Source organism: Lissotriton vulgaris, chromosome 1_1, assembly GCF_964263255.1.
Source record: "Lissotriton vulgaris chromosome 1_1, aLisVul1.2, whole genome shotgun sequence".
NCBI lineage: Eukaryota > Metazoa > Chordata > Amphibia > Caudata > Salamandridae > Lissotriton > Lissotriton vulgaris.
In genome coordinates this window covers 469,138,684-469,161,979 of record NC_141685.1, presented here as the reverse complement: position 1 = coordinate 469,161,979, position 23,296 = coordinate 469,138,684, and the positions used below count along the sequence as shown (strand labels likewise).

At 39.1% G+C, this 23,296-nt stretch overlaps 1 protein-coding gene across 1 annotated transcript in view; it reads left to right on the top strand.

Annotated features, from left to right (window-relative positions):
* Window positions 1–23,296, top strand: part of C1_1H1orf141 (chromosome 1_1 C1orf141 homolog) — a 268,263-nt gene that overhangs the window by 195,894 nt on the left and 49,073 nt on the right. Inside the window, exons 5-7 of the mRNA XM_086936240.1 lie at window positions 401–492; window positions 13,680–13,818; window positions 22,941–23,067. Coding sequence (XP_086792366.1) covers window positions 401–492; window positions 13,680–13,818; window positions 22,941–23,067 — 358 coding nt within the window. The remainder of the gene's footprint in view (window positions 1–400; window positions 493–13,679; window positions 13,819–22,940; window positions 23,068–23,296) is intronic.

Genomic DNA, 23,296 nt, shown 5'->3' with positions numbered 1-23,296 from the left:
CGTTATTATTATATAGAGCAGTAATAACGAAATAACAGGATGATCTGTTGATGCTAGGACAATAGATGTTAGTATTACCAAGCTCAGTGTTGTTCGCTTGAGTAATTGAACGTGGAAGGTGATAAGACTAACTTGCTCTTAGTAGAATTCGTGCATGTGATCTGAAGGAATCATACAAATCTCTGATGGTGTTCACTCTACTGGGATACTTTACCAGCGAAGTGAAGAAAGAGATGGCACAGACATTGTGCACACGCCTGTCTTCCAAATCCAGGCCAGTCATAAACTTACTTTCCTGTTACAAAGTAAATGTTTCTGCTATACTATTCACATAGAAATAAACATGAAAAATGACATTCTGGATTGTTTGACTTACTTTCCTTCTGTTTGTGTCAAATAGAAAATGTGGCTACAGACATTGGAAGGCAAAAAAAGCCAAAGTCTGCAGTGTGCAGGGCACAGTCCGCCAGAAGACCAAACTGGAAAACAAAGGTAAGAATCACACTCGAACTTTGGACTTTGTTGTTTTCTGCATATTTACCACAAAGCTGAAATGCACCTGGCTCGAGAAAATGTTTTATTTGCTCAGGGTATGAAACTTGGTGCAGTGCTGCATTCATGCCTATATCCATAACAATGATAATATCATGTCAGTATGATTAGGTGTCACACCTGTCAGTCTTAGGGTGATTTTCCCCCAAAATTGTAACCTCCCCCTCCCCACACTCTTTGCTGAGATTCGTTTTTGTTGGCCTTAGGACTCTGTGTACTTTACCACTACTAACCAGTGCTAAAGTGCTTGTGCTCTCTTATCTAAACATGGTAAAATTGGCTATTACCTGATTGCCATGTTTAATTTACGTATAAGTCCCTTGTAGATTGGTATACCAAATACCTGGGTGCTATAAGTGCAGCACTTATTGTGCCACCCACTTAAGTAGCCCTTTAAAACATGTACTGGGCCTGTCATTGCCGCCTGAATAAAGTTTTGAACTGCCAATTTGACTTGGCAATATAACCCACTTGCCAATCCTTAACCTCTCCTTTTAATACATCAGTCACACCTAAGGTAGGCCCTATGTAGCCAATATGGCAGAGTACATTTGTATATTTGTACGTGTACTTTTATGTTGTACGTGTCATAATAGTGAAAACTCCCAGATTTATTTTTCACTATTGTGAGGCCTCCTTTTCCCATAGGATCACATTGGACTGCCCTATTACATTTAATAAGTGCTAACATTTGATTGGGAACAGGTTAACATTTTATGTTTGGTGTCCGAGAATCCTCATTAATGGTAAAGTTGGATTTTAAATTACAATTTTGAAACTGCCCCTTTTAGAAAATTTGTTACGTAATTGGGCAACCCAATCTACGCTTGTGGGCTTGGGTAATAAAGTTAGAAAGATAGAGGTGGCTACAAGGGATTTGTTTGAATCAAAATAGTTTTAAATCACTATTTTTATAAATATCTGTTCAGTGATTTTTAATAACACTCAAAACGATTTTTTTGAAATTAGTTATATTGAAGAGATTTTTCCTAATGGCAAATTAATTGCAACAACCGGGTGATCAAATATATAAAAAAAAAAATCTGATATCATACAGTAAATTAATCAGTCATTGAAAAGCAATATACAAGGGTACAGAAAGAACAACAGAAAAACTAAACAAACATTGACAACCGAGAACAAAAAGGTTGGTATCAATGTATATATCCATCTTCCACCAGAAAAACAGTGAGCCTGTTCTAAACATAGGATTCAACACTCAAATTTTGATTTAACAATCACTTCATAGAAGAATGGATTATTCGCCGACGTTTCGGTCTTCGTTGTATCAAATCATCGAGACCATCTTCTAGGCAAAGGTAACACCTATGTAATTTCTTAACCCTGCTCAGAGAACTGTCTAAGATTCTCAGATGAGATATCTCAAATACTGTGAGACAGTAACAAAGTTGGCTCAGTTAAGTTCTTTGAGAGAGCAGAGAAAATGGATTTCTAGTTTGTATACTACGTGGCGTATATGTCACACTGACATGAAGAGAGCTCGGAATTAATTTGAATGCCGTAGAAAGTTGCAATTTTCCTGTCCTGTCTGTTTGGTGCCTGCAGCCTGTCCTAGGGCATATGACTAGGTGTAGTTGGCAGTTGAACGTTGTTTATTCCTCTCAGACAGCCAAACAATAGAGGGATTAGATTTGCCTGGATGGGTGATCAACTGGCAGGATGGGGGCGGAGCTGGGCACAGCTCAACTTGCCACTGAATAAGATGTGCTCTGCTTTCACAGAAAGACGTGTTACCCCTGCATTGTTCATGCTGCCAGCTTGGAGCTTTACAAGAACAACAGTTGAAGGACAGAATGCAGAACAATGTGATACATTCACACCAGTACAGAGATCTGAGTCTAAATCCATCGTTTTTTTACTCACCATGCCATTCCAGTTTGAATCCAGCCATATGCAAATTAGTCTTGACCCTGTGCCTCATTGTATTGTATTTTATTGTAATTGCATTTATATAGCGCTTACTACCCCTGACGAGGCATCAAAGCGCTTTTTCGGCGAGTAGCACGCTACTCTGAGCCCCATAGAGAATTAGTGTTGAATTAGTATAGTGAAACATGCAAGCACATTTTAAGTGGTAGATAGGTTAGTCAGTTATTTGGATTTGGAATGATAGCAGAAGGATAGAGGAGGGCAAAGGTTTGTATTTATATAGCGCTTGTTGACGCACGCTATTCAGGAAGCCTACAAAGGATTAGTGGTGAATTAATATGGTGAAATATGAAGTAATTTCAGTGGTGGATATTAGTCAGTAACTTGGAGTGAGAAGGATAGCGGAGGGATAAAAGGGGAAGAAAGATTTGCATTCATATAGCACTTGTTACCCCGATGGGTGTTGAATCCCTTTTCTGGCGAGTAGCACGTCACTCCGGAACCCATAAAGGATTACTGTTGAAAATTAGTATAGTAAAAAATATGAAGTAATTTAAGTAGTGGATATGTTATTCAGTTATTTCGGTAGTATATTAGTATAGTTTAATATGGAATTTGAGAAGTGAACATGTTAGTCAGTTAATTTCGATTGAAAAGGATAGTGGAGAGATAAAAGAGTGAAATATTTTTTTTAAAACATTTTTTTTTAGGTCTTAGCAATAGGAGAAGGCTTTTGGATGAGTAAAAAGGAGTTTTGGAGGGGAGGACTCGGAGGAAAGTTTAGAAAGGTTTGTTTTAGGGGATCGGTATAGTAAGAGAGGTGTCAGATGATGCAAAGAGGGGTAGAGTAGGAGAGAGTCTAGAAAGGGTTATTTTGGCAATCATAGTAGTGGTATGGCGTTTGGGATAAATGGGAGAGTGGATGTAGAGGATATATTGATAGATGTATAGGATGAGAAATAGGGTAGTGCATTGGAAGGAGTAGTAGAAGAAGTTTGAGATGAGTCAGAAGGTTGGGCTAGAAGATATATTGAGCGAAGTATAGGCTGAGAAATAGGGTAGTGCATTGGAAATGCTAAATTAGAAGATAGTGATAAATATATACATTAATAATTAAATTGAAAGTATATAGATACATAAAGGAGGTAAGTATATGTAGATTAAAGATATTGATAGAGGCACAGGATGAGAAATAGGGTACTGCATTAGATATTCTTTTCAGGAGAAAAGTAACAGACACACAGATCCATGTACATGGAAGGTACATAGATGCACAATGGAAGTATGTACATGTAGACCAAAAATGTTTTTTATTTATTTAATATTATTATTTTTTCTCTCAACAACATAATTATTTTACATGTTTATACAAAGTAATAGACAAAGATAGGTACATATCAATAGGGAAAAAAAAGCTTGTATACAGAGGGATATGCTGTAAATTTATGTTTGCGTATGGTGCTTATGTGGGGAAGAGCCAAATCTTGAGTAGTTTTCTGAAGATAAGGTGGTTGTCAGTGGACCTTATGTTGGGGGGTAAAGAGTTCCATAGTTTGGCTGCTTGAACAGAGAAGGATGTGCCACCCATGGTTTTTTCTTGTATGGTGGGATTTTGAGGCGGGATGCTCCTTTAGAGCGGAGGTTCCTTTGTTGAATGTGTTTGGTGATTTTATTCCTGATGAAGAGTGGCCCCATTCCATGTATTGCTTTGTGGGTGATACAAAGCAGCTTGAATGTGGATCTTCTGGCAACCGGTAACCAATACAGGGCTTTCAAGGCAGGGGAGATGTGGTCTTGCGGTTTGATATGCAAGAGTAGTCTGGCAGCCGAGTTCTGAATCCGTTGTAGTCTTTTCATGGTCGTTAAAGGTGATCTGTGGTAGAGGCTATTGGCGTAATCGAGTTTGGACAGAACAAGGGAGATGGTAGCTTGGACCTTGTGTGGAAATCCCAAATGAGGGAAAATTTGTTGCAGCGATTTTTATAGTAGCAAAGCTTGATCTTGCTAATTTATCCACTTGGGCATTCATCGACAGCTTGGAGTCCATGGTCATTCCGAGGTTTCTTACTTCATTCAATACTTAAGGCAGTGATCCCAGTTCATCAGGCCATGCGGCAAGCGGGTGGTAATGTTTCCAATAGCCACACATGAGTATTTCAGTTTTTGAAGCATTCAATTTGAGATGGCTCCAGGTCATCCACTGATTCACGGCTCTGAGAAAGTTGAAAATTGGTGATTTACCAATATCTTTGGGGCATTCCAGTTGAAGGAGTATTTGCATGTCATCTGCATAGTTATCAAGCAAAACAACGAGATGTGCCTACACCCAACTTATTTTCAAAAAATTCTTCACATAAGGATCAAACACACAATTATTTAATCTGATCCTGTATTTTTATTTATACCCATCTGTTTTGTAGTATTTTTAAATCTTAGATTTTATCTCTCAAGCAGAAGAGGAGAAACTGTACATTTAGATACAATTACATTAATATACAATAATATTTACAAACGTGTATATACATTTCAAAAAACTAAAATAACATACATCCAAAACACAAAAATCACATATTTCTGTTTTTCATTGTGTTGAATCAATCCATATCCAAAGTAAAGGACAAAGTCAAAGAAAGGAGCCAAATGAAAACAAATTTTAACTAGCAACTGCTAGTATGCACTATCAATGTTATTGCTTGCTCCCGCAGATGTGCCAACACGTTTCGAATCCAGGGAAACCAGTTCCCGGACTCTCATCAGGGCTTTGTCTCTTTTCTGTATAGGATGCAAAAAACAATAAAGTTTTATTGACAACCTAACCGCCTATACCCTATCTCATATTGCATCAAAACGTGAAAAGTGTACCTGTTAAAATCTGATTCTCTGAACCTTTCAAACTTCAAGAGAAGGTTCAGGCTGAATTTTCAGTCTCCTTATTATGGGGGTCGTTGCTCATTGTGCAGGGTTAATAATTCCCTGAAAATGAAGAGTAATATATAAATCAGGACGCTGCTTAATTTGAAGTGAGGAGGAAACATGCTTAATGAACCACATGGAAGTAATTCCCTCGTACCTCTGTTTCACAGGACGTGATTTCACTTTGGGGCAGTATTTGTCGGGCCGCTCGCTGTTTCCTTAAGGGTTCTACCAGAAAACAAGAACCTATTAGGGCCAAGCCTTAAAGCACATAAATTCGAGTCGTGCCCATTTGTATAAAACAGATCCCACGTACTTTTTTATTATTGGACGCGACCGTAATTAATCACTTGAGTGCGCTAGAAACTTGTTTTGTATTCCGGACAAAATCTGGGACCGAACTGGCAAGAAAAAGAGAGGTTGGTTCAAATTATTATCTTTTGTGCGGGGGCCTAAATACTTTAAATGCATTCTCTCACATATCTTAGTTAAAAGCGTACCTGGTCCTGAGTCCTTGTTAATGCCCACTATGAGTGCTTGTTCGTCGTTAAACCTCACTCGGTACCTGTTAACATAACGACGTGTGCTTCGCTTTCAAAAGTGCAAATAGAGTGAAGCGATTCATGCTTAAATAAATCGCAAATATTATCAGTACCAAGAGGCAAATTTGCTAGCTAGTTTACCTGTTGCTCGCTCGACCTTCCTCACCGACCGAATCACTTTCACTGTAGCGACGGCCATCTTGAAAATCAAGCCTTATACTTCCCCTTACCAGAATAGGGTATTATGGGACACGTAGTTTCCTAATGCATTAACAACATGTTTAATAATATATATTTTCTCATCAACGCATGGATTTATATTACTAAATGTGTGTACTTGCATGTTTAAGCATTTAAGCAGGTCCAGTTACAGCTCTATTTTTACAATCTAGATAATTCTGACAGGCTATTAAGACCTGTCAATGTGCTATTAAATTTGAGAATTAAGTATGCTTCTTTCTGTAACAACACTTTGTCAACATCAGCAGGGCGTTTTGTTTGGTTCACAGTAAATAAGATTGACCATTTGAAATCATTTTCGCTATGTGCTTTGTCCACAAAATGCTCAACCATTGGGGCTGGTAGAACTTTCTTTTTAATGCGCGACCTGTGCTGACTGATTCTCAAGTTTACTTGTTGGTTAGTCTTTCCAATGTAAATCTTTTTACATGGACATATTATTACGTAGACTATTTTTTTTGTCTTGCAATTTGAAAAACCTAGGTGTTTCCACTTCACACCTAAGTGATGAAATTCATTCCCTTCAACAGTATTTGGACAAGCCACACAATTCCCACACTTGTGGTGGCCCTCCAACGGTTTCATATTCCAAAGTGATAATAAATCGTTTCTTCCTTTTGGTATTGCGATGTCCTCCCTCACGATCTGTTGCCCTATACTTTGATTTTTTTCTGTACACTAATATAGGTCGCGGAAAGGGACATTCCAACCCTTCTAGCAGGTGCCAATTCTTTAAAACCGCCTGTCTCATTTTATGTGTGTCTGGTCCATAAGTTGTCACACACACTAATCGCTCCAGCTCTTGTTTCTTTTTGGTCTGAAGGAGACATTCTCGGAGTGTGAATCGTGCCCTATTGAAAGAATGTTTTTGAAATTTTTTGGGATATCCTCGCTGTATCATTTTGCCACAGAAGATTTGGGTATGTTCATCATAATCACCCAGCTCAGTACAATTTCTACGTATACGTAGAAGCTGCCCATATGGCAGATTTCCTTTTAATGCCAGACACAAAGACATAACATTTTCCATGGAACACAGTAAAGTGAAAATTACTTTTTTGGATGTTGAATTAACTTGTGTTGATGGACATTTGAAAGCATCCTTGTATAAGAAGGCTACTGATAAAAATACCATCTTACATCATAGAAGCCATTACCCCAGAAATTTAAAAGCAAACCTGCCATATGGGCAGCTTCTACCTCTCCTGTCGGAAATGGCGGGCACATCCTGTATTTATAGTATTGTGGCGGGCGGAGCTCTCTGCTCCGCCCGCCACAATACTAAAAATGCTTAGCAGCATTTACGTAATCAAAGCGGCAGGTACCACGCGGTGCCTGCCGCTTTGATTATGCAAATGCAGGGGGTACCACAGGTACCCCCCCGTGTGCCACCCCCCTTTGGCCTTCACTCCGTGGGCCCACAGGGGGCCCCCAGAGTGAACACCGCCTGCCTTTCCGTGGCGGCATTGCCGCCGCGGAAAGGCATTGCACATTTGCCATTGTAATATGGCTGGCGGTGTCTCATAGACACCGCCACCATATTAATCATTTTCCGCCCCGGCCGCAATGCGACCGGGCGGAAAAGTGGCGGGCAGTGTTTTGCTCTGCCGTGGTCCCCCCGCCATTCTAATATGGCGGGGGGAATACAGGGAAGGATGGCGGGTGGATTGGCCCTGCCAGGCTGGCGGTGGCAATCCGCCCGCCATCCTAATGGAGCCCCTAGTGTTTTGAATTCTGTCTGAATAGTACTTTTTCTTAGCTTTTTTGATAGCAGACTTGTATAATCTGTTAATTTTCTGTAGGTGAAGTTTGTCTTGTTTGGCGTTTGTTTTGAGCCAGGTACGTTGCAGCTTTCTAATTTGTTGTTTAATGTCTTTTATTTCTATGTTTCTCCAAGGAGCTTTTTTACTTTTGTTCTGTTGTGTGGTTTGAGGGGTATCAGGATGTCAAAAGCTTCCTGTAGCCACTCATATAGATTTTGAACAGAATTTATGCTTTCCAGATTTGGACTGGATGTTAGTTGTGTTTCCAGGTGTTCCAAATTGAGTTTGTTCCATGGCCGATAGGTGGATGGATGTAAGGTAGTTTTAGGTGAGTCGCTTAGCTTTGTTTTATGTTGGAAGGCAAGCAAGTGGTGGTCTGACCATGTGACTGGAGTTATAGTTTGAAAGGTAACCAGTTCAGTATTAGCAAAAATGGCATCTAGGATATGTCCAGCGGTGTGTGTCGGATTGTGGACAATCTGATGCAGGTTCAATGCGTCTAGGCCGGTGATTATAGTTTTTGGGTGGGTCATATTGGGTTTATCAAACCAAATGTTAAGGTCACCCAGAATGCATAGGTTGGAGTGTATTGTTATCAGGTTTGAAACTGTGTCTAGAAGCGCGTCTGGAAATGTTGCCTTTCTAGGTGGAGGTCTGTAAAGGAGCAGGAAGTTACAGGAGGAAGACGGTGTAGGATTGCATCTTGTTAGAAGAGCCTGACAATTCTTTATGGAGATGTTGTCAATTTTAGTGATATGTATTGTTTGCCAGAATACAACAGCTAGACCACCTCCTTTTTTGGCTATACGATTTTCGGTGATTATTTGACAGTCCAGCCCGAACTGCCAAGCCAGGTCCTCCCTGGACTGGAAACAAGCATCCTAGGACGGGTTTCGGGGTTTCCCCCCCATTCTTCAGACAGGATAGCTTGATTCCAGTGGCATGGAGAGCACGGGACCCACGTCTGGACATACCCGTCCCACTCGGGGTGACAAATGTAAAAACAACAGTTGATGGACAGAATGCAGAACAATGTCATACATTCAGCCCAGTACAGAGATCTGGGCCTAAATCCATCGTTTTTTTGCACACCATGCCTTTCCAGTTTGAACTCAGCCATATGCAAATCCATATGCTTGGAGCTTTAGCCTTGGAGTCACGAAACCTCAAGTACTATTAGGGGAATTCTCTAGAAACTTCTCCTATTTCAAATAAGGCACCAGTTATCAAAGTAGGACCCTAAGGCCCCCACTTGTCATTAATTAATCCTAAGTAATGCCTATTTTGAGTTCACCCATGCTAAATGAGGCATAACAAGTGGATTTTGGTGCTCACTGCACCACAATCTGCCTATTCCTAAAGGTTCCCTCAGTAAATTTCAGCAAGTATGACAAGCTGAAATTTACCAGTGAAAAATTGCAGAGATGCAGTATTAGCAGCAAAAGTCGAAATTCCATACCAGAGGGTCACAGGCCACTCCTAATTAATATTAATAACATTGCACTTTTATAGTATGTCAAACTTCTTATAAGTAGCTGTGGAAAACACATGGCACATTCAGTGTGCTAAAAGTACTGATCTACTTAGTTGGACAAATGCATAATAATGTGAAAAAATATTGACTGAGCTGAGGATGAAATGGAGGGTTGGTGTTCAATTTCCAGGCAGCATAGTCCAGCGGATTTTAGGGAAACAGTGGTGGCTGCCTCCACGTAGCTTGTGAACAAGTGCAGGCTGATGTCTAAGTAGATGCTTTGTTTGTCTCCTTGCTTATTACATCAGATGTACTACGGTGGCTTTGGAGCCTCTGGGCTATGGAGTGCAAGCAGGTTATAGCATTGTTTGTATCCGGGATTACATTTTATGTTGGAATGTCTGTGATTCTCTTTATCCATCCATCATTCATTGTAGGCCAGATAGAGAAAGGGGGTGGTCTAGGTCCTTTTGGCCCTAGACCACCGTCTGGGACATTTTGAGGAAGATTTTTGTCCTTTGAGCCAATTTTTGAGTCATTATAAGAGGTCTGCTCTCACCAAAGAGCAAAATACCCATTCTTGGGTAGATCTGAGGAAAGTACAGTTTAGGGTGTTGGGCCACGCTTCAAAGCCACACAATAAAATCTTGCGCGTTCACTTCATTTCAATATAGTTCTTGGATTTTCAAGGTTTATTTTGGCATTTCTCAGCGGGTTCAGCTTGTTCACACTGGGTTTTAAGAATACCCAAATTATTTTCATCATCTCTGATAGTTGTTTCTCCAATGTGGCGCGCTATTTGCATACTATGTGATCTAAATGGTTTGTCACTGAGATGATTATATTGAGGACTGATTCTAATAGGGCACTTCTCCCTACGCCACTTCCAAGACTTTCGGTAGGAGAAACATGTTTTCCAAATACGGTAGTGGTTTTGTTGTACGGTCAAACACCTAGTTTTCTGCACATAAGAGGATTTCTCGAATAATTTACCATATTACATATCAGTCGGGGAGGCGGTTTATTTGCAAAATCTTCTCATACATCCTCAAGAGTGTTGTTTCCTGGTTTTGACTTGTTTAGAGTGAAATAGATGTGTTCTATTTCAAATTTTCACTACCAAGGTACAGGAAGATTTTACGTTGCTGAGATTTTCTTCTGTCCCTGTGACCCTAGCAGCACAACGTTTCATGACTCCCATCTAAATATCAAAGCACCAATTTAGAATCTCCATGAATCCCAGATGCAAAATCAGTGGTGCAAAGGGGTAGCACCAATTGTGCAAGTGGCTGCAACAGAGGTGGAAGTGGGTGGAAGCCTACTAGAAAACATTTTGGGCTCTGACACTTATTTTTACTTATTCTTCTATAAATTAAGCAGTGCTTACCCGGGGGATGATATATATGCATGCCAAATAACACAAGTATTAGCAAAGCCAATAGGTTTGACTTTGACTGCAAGTCTTTTGGCTTTGTCAATACGTGTTTGTTATAGGTTTTGTAAAATGCATTGTTGAGTTAGCCAGCATTGCCCTGCCAATATACAAAGAATACCTAAAAGCAAAAATATTTTTAGATCTCAAATTGCACGTTGACAAAGTAGTACCTCGTACAGAATAAAACTACTTTGTGTAATACATGCTTCTTGCGAAAGAGCAGATTGACATTCCTCTTCTATCCCTCCATTATCCTATTCAATCCAACTAACAGACTTACATGTCTACTGCTCAAATTAACTCATATTTCCCTATACTAATCCACCACTAATCCTTTTGGGTTCCGAAGTAGCGTGCTACTCACAGAAAAGTGCTCTGACGCCTCATCGGGGTACTAAGCACTATATAAATACAATTACAATCACACACAGTGTAGTAAGCTAAAGTGGGCTCTGGCATTGCCCCATGATGTATGCTTTAGTGAGTGAATGAAAAAGGTGAATGCCACAAAAACGAAATAAAAAGAAGGCAAGTAAGTATATTAGATGTAATTTCAGTAAAACCCAAAGGTCTTGGCTAACACCAAACCTAAAAAGCCTGACATTGTGAAACTGAATATTTTAACGTCTGCACCCAGGAGATTTGGTAGGTGATTCTTTAAGGAGGCAGGGCAGCAGTGTTGGCCAGGACAGAGGTACGTTTTACTGTTCCTGTTACATTTTCTGTTGTACTGTAAACAGTGGATGTGAAATATGTTAGACACTTCTAAGTGTGTAGCGATTTTGATTACAGTGATTAAGGAAGGGTCTTGTGGTGTGAGAGGAATTTAAGTGTAATACAGCGTAGCATTTATTACAAGGACAGAGACACAACTTATTTTTTCTCTATAAAAAAAAATGAGTCAAGTCTTACCTCCAGTGCTCAGATTGCACCCTTTGAAGGAGCAGTTATTGTAAAAATCCAAAGGATATTTATTATCATTGATTAAAATAATTATATTATTTGCAGCCATTTTAACGAGCCCATAAACTCCTATAAAGTTCTGCCTCTTTAAAACCAAACAATTTCATAGAGTGATTTTTAACTCCGTGCCTGGACTCCGAACTCTGGGCCTAATTTATATTTTGGCGGACAGGGTTACCTCTGTCAGGGTGATGGAGTAAATTATTCTGTCACCCTGATCGACTCCCGACCCATCAAATTTAGAAATCTTCGCTGGCCCAGCGGACATTTCTGTTATTTGTAGCAACCCATGTCATGACATTTGCTGTCATTGCATTGTAAGTTTTGATGGATGGCTCCGTACAGTAAACATATAACTTCAAAAAGAAAATTCCAAAGCGCTATTTTTATTATGAAAATAGAAAAGAAATAAGGCCCCTCTCTCCATGGGAATTCCTGCACTGGTGAGGTGGGTACTGACCACTTTTCAATGCCCCTTACTGCCAGGTTTTTCCTGTCGGGGAGGGCCCTGTGTAAATTGCAGCCTAAACTCTGACGGGCTTTACTCCATCGGGCCTTCAGAGAAGTTTGAACAGGGCAGAGACAAAGTATTCTCTGCTGTTGTCAAACTATGGTCCACTCAAATCCAAATTGGGCAGATGGGCAAGCCATAATGTTGGTGGGGTGGCAACTCTGTTGCATTCAATTCTGACCTCCTGTCTGCCTTCACAGTATAATCCTTGCTGTTAGTGCTTGCTTTAGTTTTTGAAAAACGCTGTTCAGAAACACGAAGAAATGTACATGTAGTACATATACTATAAACTTTAACCAGAAATGGAGAGTGCAAAGGAGTGTATGTTAGACACTTCATTAGAACCAACTGGAGAGTAATGGCCAAAAAGAAACAAGATGTAAAAGTGTGTTAATGCCTGCATACCTCATTAGTGCCTGCTTGTATTTGCACACGTTCACACATTAAAGCCGGATCTATTGCCTTTGCTTCTTGTCCCGTAAACATATCATGTTTTATTAGCAGGCTTGTAAGTCATTTCATCTCCAAGGAAAAAGAACAAACATGTTTAGAAACACTACGGTAATTCAATTAAAGGAGTTTTATTTGATGTTTTTTTTAAAAACTTGACAAACAGCAGAGCAAAGTCAACACGTCTGGATTATCACTGTAAATGCAACTCAGGCCCATTGGCTTTGCTAATGCTTATTACAACTTGTTAAAACCTCGTTGCTGTCTATTATTTTGAATTCCCCTTTCAACTTATTCAGCTCCTTTTTTGTTGTAAAAGTTTTAGAATTTTTGCATTATTTGGTAACTGTATTCTCCAAATGTGTTTATGTGTTGATCTGTACCCCTTCATTGTCTTTCGAAAGATGTAATTACGAATTTGGAGATTTCTAAATGATCTAAATGGTTGCTTCTTGAGAGTACATGAAGGTTGAGCTCAGTAGCCAGACTACAAATAAAAGAGCCCACAATAAGGGGCTTCATAGGGAAACTACCAATCATGTCGCCCTCCACTCACAGTAAAAGAGCCCAGTGTGAAAGGTTCAGTTAAACACTATTGAGGGTCTACCTCTCCAACCTGGGTCGATTGTTATTATAATTCTTCCAAGGATGAAATATATTTTAAAGATGACTATAAGAAGTACCTTTGATTTCTATCAAGCTGTTTGTGATAATTTTACCCATCCCTTGCATATTATCAAAATCTCTTTATCGCCATCCCAATAGTGATTTTATTTACCATATTGATTATTATTTTTCCTTTAATGTCTGTCAGTGATGTGGCACTGACGTGACATGGCCCAACTACCATGTTATACAACTTTACAAAGCTAAAAGACAATAATCTTTGGGCAAACCTACTTTAAATAGTTCAGTAATGCATGTCTTACTATATCCTCTTATCTAGGTTGATGATATACCAACACTAGATGTATTGTGTCAGCAAGAAATCAAATTACCCACTGGATCATCCCTAGAATATACTGACTTTTCGCATTGGTGGTCTGGTACACCTGAAAGTAGAAGTGACGATGTCTGTTTGATAGGTAAGTCCTATTAGAATACATTCTCAAAGTACCTCTTCCTTTTCGTAACACATTATATAAACATGAATCACACAGCTGCACTTCTCTGCCCTCTCATGTAACAGGTAGTAGAGCTGGAACTTTATTTGTTCAAGTTTAAAAAAGAGTACCTCAATTATGAGCTGTATATATAGTTACATCATTACGTAGGAGTGACTTATTTCGCACTCTGTAGGTAAGGGTAAAGGTCAGACTCCTAAGAAAGAGAATATGGCTCTAGTGAATTATAAAGTGTAGGTGCTCTCACCCACTACGGAAATCGTGCTTTTATATTGCCTCATTTAGAGTTAGGGAGAACCGCTGGGCTTCTCATGGTGGAGCATCATCAAAAATTCTTTAGCAGCTTGTCCGTCCATCCTCCACTGCACTGTCAGGTCACAATAGCAGTCACTTCACCTTACTTAAGGGATGGTTAATGTCACAGATTTTTTCTTTCCTCACGGGCCTGCCCACTAATGCCCCCGGTTGAACGTTACTTTGAGTGACTGCATTTTTTTGCTGTTTCACAAAGTGCACAGTCCCGGTGTTGCCTGAAATGATACTAGAGTGCATTTGAAGTGTTTCTTTTTTGCCTCCCTTTTACTTCGTCCGTTAGTCAGCCGGCCTATTTCCATCTGGCTGGGGTACTTAGCCCCAAGATGCTCCCTGGAGTGGTAGTCGCGCTTCACAAGTATGCTTTTACATTACATTACATTACATTTTTGCCTTACCTTTTTCCTTTCCTTCTTTTTGCCTTTTTCTATCTTCTTTTCTTTCTTTTTTACCTTTTTTCCTTCTTGCTTTCTTTTCTTCTGTTCTTTAAATTTTTACCCACTTTCCCTCTTTTACTTTCTTTTTTCCTTCTTTTTTTCCTTTAGGTTCCTTCATTCTTTTATTCCTTCTCTCTTTGTTTCTTTCTTTTTTTACCTACTTTCCTTTTTTCTTTCCTTCTTTCTTGTTTGATATCTTTCATTCCTTCTTTCTTTTCTTATTTTTCCTTTCAATATATTTTCGTTCTTCTTTCCTTTATTATTTTGAACCTATATTTCGTGTCTCATTTACTTATTTCCTTTTTTCCTTTTTCACTCCTTCTTTCTTTCTTTTTTACTTCTTCCTTTTACATTATTTGCTTCAGTTTGCTTTCTTTACTTTTTACTTCTTTCTTTTTTGATTTCTTTCCATTTTCTTACCTTGCTTTTCTTTTTGCCTTCTTTCTTACCATTTTGCCTTCTTTCTTCCATTCTTGAAGTAATTGTCCTTTCTTTCTTTTTTGCTTTCTTTCTTTGTTTTGTCTTTCTTTTTCTGTCTGATCTCTTCCTCTCTTTCCTTTCTATCTTCCTCCTTTTCTCTTGTTACGTCTTTCCTTTTTTCTTTCCTTCTTTTTTCCTTTTCTTTCTTTCTTCTCTTCTTTCTTACTTGCCTTATTTCCTTTTTGCCTTTTTTTCTTCACTCCTTTCTTCCTTTTTTGGTTTCCTGCTTTCTCTTTTCGCTTCCCTCCTCTCTTTTCTTTTTGGCCTTCTTACTTCCTGTTTTGTAGGTCTTCCTTCCTTTTTTGTCTGCTTTTCTTCCTTTATTGTCTGCCTCCCTTCCTTTTTTTTCTCCTTACTTACTTTCTTCCCTTCTAGTTTCAAGGATAAGGTTAGCAGCCAATGCCAGACAATGTCTTTATTAGGTCTATTAGCCAAGTCCTTTTGATTTTACTAAAAGTATGTTTACCATAGTTACATATAGGGGTTACAGACAGACTTCATCCATTAGTCTGTGATTGTGTCATTCACATTTTTCTTCCACCCACTCCAGCATGCATCAAGAGGCAATGTTAGCCATTGAATGACTTCCTTATGAGCTATGGCATGCTACCCTTTCACAAAAATCACATCCTCACACACAAGATAGTTCCCTTTAGTGCCAGGTGTTCCAAAGTTATGTGCACATTTTTTGAGACCAGAAAACATTTTTGCCTATAACCACTGTTTTTTTGGATTTAATAAGAGAGCTTCTTGAACAGTAATGTTTTGCGTAAACCATGACAAAACAAAACAAGAATTTACAAAAGGCTGAGAGCTGGTGCCACACCTATTGGCCTTGTCAGTGCTCGTTTTAGTTTAAACACCTAGCTTTCAAGAAGTACAAACAATAAAAAATGCCTTTACAAATTACTTCAGGTAAGTTTAAAAAAGGTTATCACAAAAGCAACATAAGTATTGAACTTATTTCTTGGCTATTCATGATCTTTTGCAAATTAGTGATGTCATCCATAACATTATCAGTTTTCAATAAAAACGTACTAATATAAATCTCGCCTAATTTACTAGATGGGTGACATGTGAAGAATAATTCAACTAAAGTTATGTGAAAAATAATTAAGCTAAAGTTTCAGCAGAGTGGTGGGATAATCTACACAATAGTTCATGGTATCTAAGCACTTGCTATCCATGGTATTCAGAATGAAAGTAGTCGGCCCAAACTAATTCCCATAAAACACTTGCCCTTACGTCTTCATTGAAGTAATTCATATTTCCTAAAGAATGGAATTCCATCATAAACAAAAAAAAACTTTAAATGTTTTCTTCTATAAAGAGACTATGTATGTATTCTTCATTTCAGTCATTTGAATAAATAAGAACTGGCAAAGTCAATAGATTCTGCTATTTAGAACCAAGCTATAGGCAGCGTTAGCTGTTTGTTAGCAGACCTATTGTTTTAAACATTGCACTTCAAGTGGACATCATTGGATGGCTGTGTTGTGTATTTTAGATGACTGCTTTTGTTTTGATTGATTTCCTTCTATTCTTGTATTTTTCTCACCCAGGAGCATTTCGATCTTACAGTGTTTGCTTCAGAGTTGTAGCCTTCTACTGCTAACTTAAAGAGACTATTTTATTTTGCATTAATCTCTCTATGGGATGGCATGTGTTTCCTCTTTCCCCCACTTGTTAAGCTGGATTCCCCATCCTCCGTGAGCTATCTTTGTCCTTCCCCACTCCTTGATGCTCTTTGCCCATTTCATGTCACACGTTACCTTTCCAAATATTTTCTTGTTTGTTTTACATGAGCTCAGTTGCTAAATTTGCTACCAAGCTACTCAATTCCTCTGTTGTGCTGGCACAAATCTAATTTCCCAATTTTAAAAATTGTAATTCAACATGCTAACATGTCCATCTGCACATTAGAATGGTAAATAAAAATAACCACCATGAATAATGACACAAGAATTCATGCATCACCATGCACACAAATGCCATCTTAGGACGGTTTTCCTCAGTAGAAGACTCATTGCAAGATTGTCATTGCACCAGCATGCAAATGGCAATGAAAAAAGGATTGACAAGGCCAATAGGTTGTCCTTTTCGAGTCAAAGCCTACTGGCTTTGCAAATATTTTTTTATTTTTAAAGCAATGGCATTCACATTGAATTCCCTTCAAAACATTAAAGTGGCAAATGCCTGATGTAGACTGCAGTGTCTCTGTCCCTCAAGTTAGGCACAAGTTAGAATGCCACACTGTGCATGCAGTTGATCCCATCACCAAAATCTATTGAGAATACAAAAAAAGGGCAATGGAAAACCAGGAACAAACATGAAAGTCATTAGGTAACAAGAGCTCGTCAAAAGGCCCCTTTCTCTTGCTATACATATATATTTCTGATTTAATGATGACAAAAGTTCTCCCCACAGACAAATGAAGATGTCTATAGCAAGACCTAAACCTTGTGACAGCCATATCAAGAGTCCCAAGTATTCCAGCCTAAAGACATATAAATTATTGTAAGCTTTAGAGTACTCCTGTGTTAGGCCTGTCATCCTTAGGGTGGGTTTCTCCAGGACTTTCTTTACCACCACGTTTTGCTGACTCTTTTTGTTGGCCTTAGAACTCTGAGCACTTTACTACTTCTAACCAGTGGTAATGTGCAAGTGCTTTTTCGCTAAACATGATGACATTGGTGCATAACTGATTGGCAAATTTGATATACTAATAAGCCCCTTGTAAAGCGGTATACCTTATACCAAGGCCTGTACCTGATGCTATTAGTGGGCTGCAGCACTAAGTATGCCACCCACAGAAGTAGCCTTTAAAACCTGTCTCAGGCCTGCCACTGCAGTGCATGTGTGTGCAGTTTGCTGCCACTTCGACTTTGCCATTTAAAAGTGCTCGTATTACATTTAAGTCACCCCTAAGGTAGGACTTCTGGAACCCTAAGGGTGCTATTTAAGTAAAAGGTAGGACATTTACCTTTATGTTTTGCATGTCCTGGTAGTGATAAACAGCTTATTTCATACTACTGTGAGGCCTACCCCTCTCATAGGCCAGCATGGGGAATTCCTTAATACACTTTTAAGCTGTAATTTCTGATCAGAGAGGAGTGACCTTTCATGTTTTATGTATTTGGGATGATAATGATAAATCCTCCTTACTGGTGAAGTTGGATTTAACATTTCTGTTTTAGAAATGGCACTTTTGACAGGGAATGTTTCTCTGTACTTACTGCTCTATGTGCCTGGCAGCCTGTCTCCAATACACGTCTGGGGTGGATGACAGCTACACTGGTGCATTCCCACTAGACAGTCAAAACACAGGAAGCTGAGGCACATCTGCATTCTGAGCACTAATCTGCATTCTGATGGGTCTACCTGTGCAGGGAGTAATGGGAGGAGCTGGCACTTACACTTCAATAGGTAGTGTCTTGTCCATGCACACAGCTCTGATTTACTCTCCACTGGTAGCCTGGCATACAGGACTGGGTTAGAAGGGATCCTTGTGCACTTCAGAGAGCTGTTTTGAAGTGACCCCCTACATCAAAAGTACTTTTGGGCAGTGGCGGCTGGTGACATTTGAAAGTGGTGGGCGTAAACGTTGGGCATGATTTTTATACAGCAAGCTTTGTGAACAAGTTGTATGGACAAATCTGTGGTCCGGGGGGAGTCCTTCTCCTGAGAAAGAAATGAAAAATAGATTGGCAAAAGGTGCATTTTAAAGAAAACAAATGTAGCGATAAAGCAAGACTTATTAAGCAGTGGGAACATATAGTCTTGAAATATTAAACACATTAAAAACTGACCAATCTCTTCTTGCATTAATTTGTTCAACAGTTACTATAATGTGTAAATTGTTCTGCATGATAACTTTAGCCCTTTAAAATGTATGCTTGCCCAGTGTCTTGCACAGCATGCAGCATTCACTTTGGAAAAATATGCTCTAACCAGACTTTGAAAAGCACCCGCGTATGTTTGATATAACCAGTCATATAGAAATATGTGCAGACAGGTCTTTAAGTGAGATGAAAAATTGGGTACTCTCTATAGAAGTACATGCCAAATACATTTCTGTCATTCCCATAGTGTGCCATCAGGTATTTTGGTTTCTCTCTGAGATGTAATTTTATCCAGATAAATGGCACCGCAACTGACATACGCCTAAAGCCTGTCAGTGTGATTGGCTTTGTCACTCGGTGTTAGCTGTTTAAGATAAATGAGTAACAAAAATTATTTATTATAAATAATTAACACTGGAAATGTTTACATTCTGAAGTAGTGAGTCTGTGAATTGAATAGCATTGAGGCCTGTTGAAGGAGTTTTGGCCTTCAATTATGTGTGCTTTATGTGAGATATGTATCCTCTTTATCTCTGACTAGCATGTCCATCTGTACATCTTCAACCCCCTCTTTCCTCTTCAGCATCCTCTTTTTACTTTTTCCCGCATACCCTTCCTCGCATCTCTGTCACTTTACCGCCCCCAACATGCACTGGACTCCCTCAAATTTAAGCACTTTAATTTCTTTTACTTTTGCCTTGCAAATATTTTGACATCTGTGTACCCCTTCACACACATATCCACAGAATTTCAGTTGTAAAGGGAATACACAAACATTGCTCTGTGTTCTCTTTTGTGATGCTCTGCAACCCACTGACAGGCACTTTGTGGGCTTTAGCCTTAGCCCCAGAGTGCTCAATCAGAGCCCCTCATAAACACCTAGCATGGCTCAAGCTTAAAAGTATGCACAGGAAGAAATACAGATAAACAACAACATTATAAAATACATACCTCAGAGGGAATGCAAGATTAAGTAAAGCATGTAAAATAAGAGAGGAACTAAATCGCTGAAATGCATTCCCTCGATGTTTTTAAAATTCATTGTTTGCAAGTCAATCCATGTTTTTAGCATCAGTGTTAACTTAGGGGCATGTACACAGGGCCAGTTATAATGCCATACATCAGAGAACTGGCCACTGTAAGCACATGTTACACAGTAAGCACATATCTCTCGCTTTGGTCCTGACTCGGATATTTGGATCCATTTCGCAACTTATTTGGATCCATGGCACAAGGGAGCAAATGCTGCAGCTCCACTTCTAAAGTAGCGAGCAATGTGCAGCGAAAGCCTGGGGTGTTAGAGTGATGAGGGATCTCGGCACAATATACAGAACACAGCATTAGCTTGCATCCACACTCACATATGATGAAAGGGTGGGTTCAACGTCTTTGAATGACGGACATCTGAAATCAAGCTGGGATGAAGTCTCCTACGCCCGATGCTGTGATGCTTATTGCATCACTGGCCTAACTTGTGCATACAACCAGAGATCCCAATGGCAATGAATGGCTTTAAAACAGAAAGTTCTGCACTGTGTGTCACGGTAAGAAAGTTGATTTACTGCCTGTCTTCCATCTCCTGCTTCAGAGTGAGGCAGGGCAGGCAGTCGGCAGCCTGAAACAGACACCCAGACTTAAATACTACAATTTATTTAGAGATACGATCGTATCTCTAAATAAATCGATCTATTTTATGTTTTTCAATGTAAATGTGTATGAATTTTCAGAGGGGCGCAGCCCAACAACCCTAATGAAGAAACCGCCCTTGCTTTTGGGTATAAGTACCAGAAACAGCCAATTCTGGATCATATGTGCATAGTCTCCCAAGGTGGAATTGTGCTGGAAAGTGTTCTTTATGACTGGGCTTTGAGACAGCTATTGTTTTTCCCAAAACCTTTCACAAGATATACAAAGAAGTGCTTTTGTCACTGGGCTTCATCTATTGGTATGGTTTATTGTCATTCTTGATTTGCTTCTACCCACCACAGCATGTAGCAGTGAATCAGCTCACTTTACCCACTGGCTCCCTTCACATTAAGTGACTCCATATAGCCCGTGCATATTCTTCACTTCTGTCTAACAATAGTTCCTTTGTCTTCATTGAAAAAGCTGAATTAAATTGTACTTTTTATATTGTTTATAATACCTTTAAATACTGGCTATTAGATCTATTTTCAGTCTCCTTCTTACAGTTGCAGTGATAAAGTTACATTGTAACATTGTAGCTGCTGCGTTTTGGTTTCTTGTTTAAGCAGTGAGTTATTCCTCGCTTTTTCAATAATTAAACATGACACAACTGTAAAGGTTTTTAATAAGAACAAAACAATTGTAAAACAGCCATATCAGTGCATGTAAAGACTAGTAAAACAGCCATAGCAGTGGATGCAAAGCCCAGTAAAAAAGCCATAGCAGTAGATGGAAAGACTAGCAAAACAGCCATAGCAGTACATGTACAGACAAGTAAAAGAGCCATAGCAGTGGATGCAAAGACTAGTAAAACAGCCATAGCAGTGCATGGAAACACTAGTAAAACAGCAATCGCAGTGGATGCAAAGACTAGTAAAAGAGCTATAGCAGTGCATGGAAAGACTAGTAAAGCAGCCATAGCAGTGGATGTGAAGACTAGTAAAACAGCCAAACCTGTGCATGGAAAGACTAGTAAAACAGCCATAGCAGTGCATGGAAAGACTAGCAAAACAGCCATAGCAGTGGATGCAGACTAGTAAAACAGCCATAGCAGTGCATGTAAAGACTAGTAAAACAGCCATAGGAGTGCATGGAAAGAATAGTAAAACAGACATAGCAGTGGATGCAAAGACTAGTAAAACAGCCATAGCAGTGCATGTAAAGACTAGTAAAACAGCCATAGTAATGCATGTAAAGACTAGAAAAACAGCCATAGCAGTGGATGCAAAGACTAGTAAAACAGCCACAGCAATGGATGAGAAGACTAGTAAAACAGCCATAGCAGTGCATGGAAAGACTAGTAAAACAGCCATAGCAGTGGATGCAAAGACTAGTAAACCAGCCATAGCAGTGCATGAAAAGACTACTAACACAGCCATGGCAGTGCATGGAAAGACTAGTAAAACAGCCATAGCAGTGAATCCAAAGTCTCGTAAACCAGCCTTTGCAGTGCATGTGAAGACTAGTAAAACAGCCATAGCAGTGCATATAAAGACTAGTAAAACAGCCAAAGCAGTGAATGCAAAGACTAGTAATACAGCCTTAGCAGTGGATGCAAAGACTAGTAAAACAGCCATAGCAGTGCATGGAAACACCAGTTAAACAGAGATAGCAGTGAATATAAAGTCTTGTAAAACAACCTTATCAGTGCATGTGAAGACTAGTAAAACAGCCATAGCAGTGGATGCAAAGAGTAGTAAAACAGCCATAGCAGTGCATGGAAACGCAAGTAAAACAGACATAGCAGTTAATACAAAGTCTCGTAAAACAACCTTAGCAGTGCATGTGAAGTCTAGTAAAACAGCCATAGCAGTTAATTATATTTTTCTTTTAAAACCTGTATTGCAAGCATATGGCTGCCACTTTTAAGTAGTAGCATAATTTATATCGGAATATGCTTGTGATAAAAAATAACAACAAATAATCATCCTACTAGCTTGCCAGGGCCACATCTATTAGCTTTGCAATGCATGTCTCTTAAACTTTCAAGAAGGATTGTATAACTTGTATTACTAAAAGAGCATGATGATTATGTAAGGGCGGGGTCTGTCTGCACTCACAATCGGTCAGTTAGTACCATAATGTTGCAAAAGGACGTGCCTATGGAGGGTGAGTTTTAGGTGCACTTAAATCAGATTTTTCTTCACTTACTGACAAAAGGAAAATACAGCATAAACAGCTTAAAACCGTACTGCTTGTAAGATGTGACCCACAAAAGTGTTTGAATGGCTTGAATTTATCCTGAATTAACAGTATTCTGTGTGGCTCACATTAAAATGGTATATTAATTATTGCTTTTAAAAACTTAATTCTGTCACAATTTCAGGAAACAAAAAAGATATGCACAAGATTTATGGAGAAGTTGGGAAGATGATAGCGAATCAACTACAGAAGGACAACGCAAGCCTTGGAAACAAAAATGGCATGTTAAAGTCACATGAGAACTCAACAAGGTAATTACATAATTGATGGACAATGAAAATTACTTTGCCCCATAGCATCTCCTTAATGCTTCTAGGTACTATTAGTCATAGTATTTAATGCGAGATGCATTCAGCCAAATACTAATAGTAGTCATGCTATGTTATGTGATTAGCATTTGTGTGACATACTTTTAATATTTGTAAGGCACTATAATTCTTCTGATGTTTGGGTTCCCTTTCTTTACGGGTCCGGAATTTT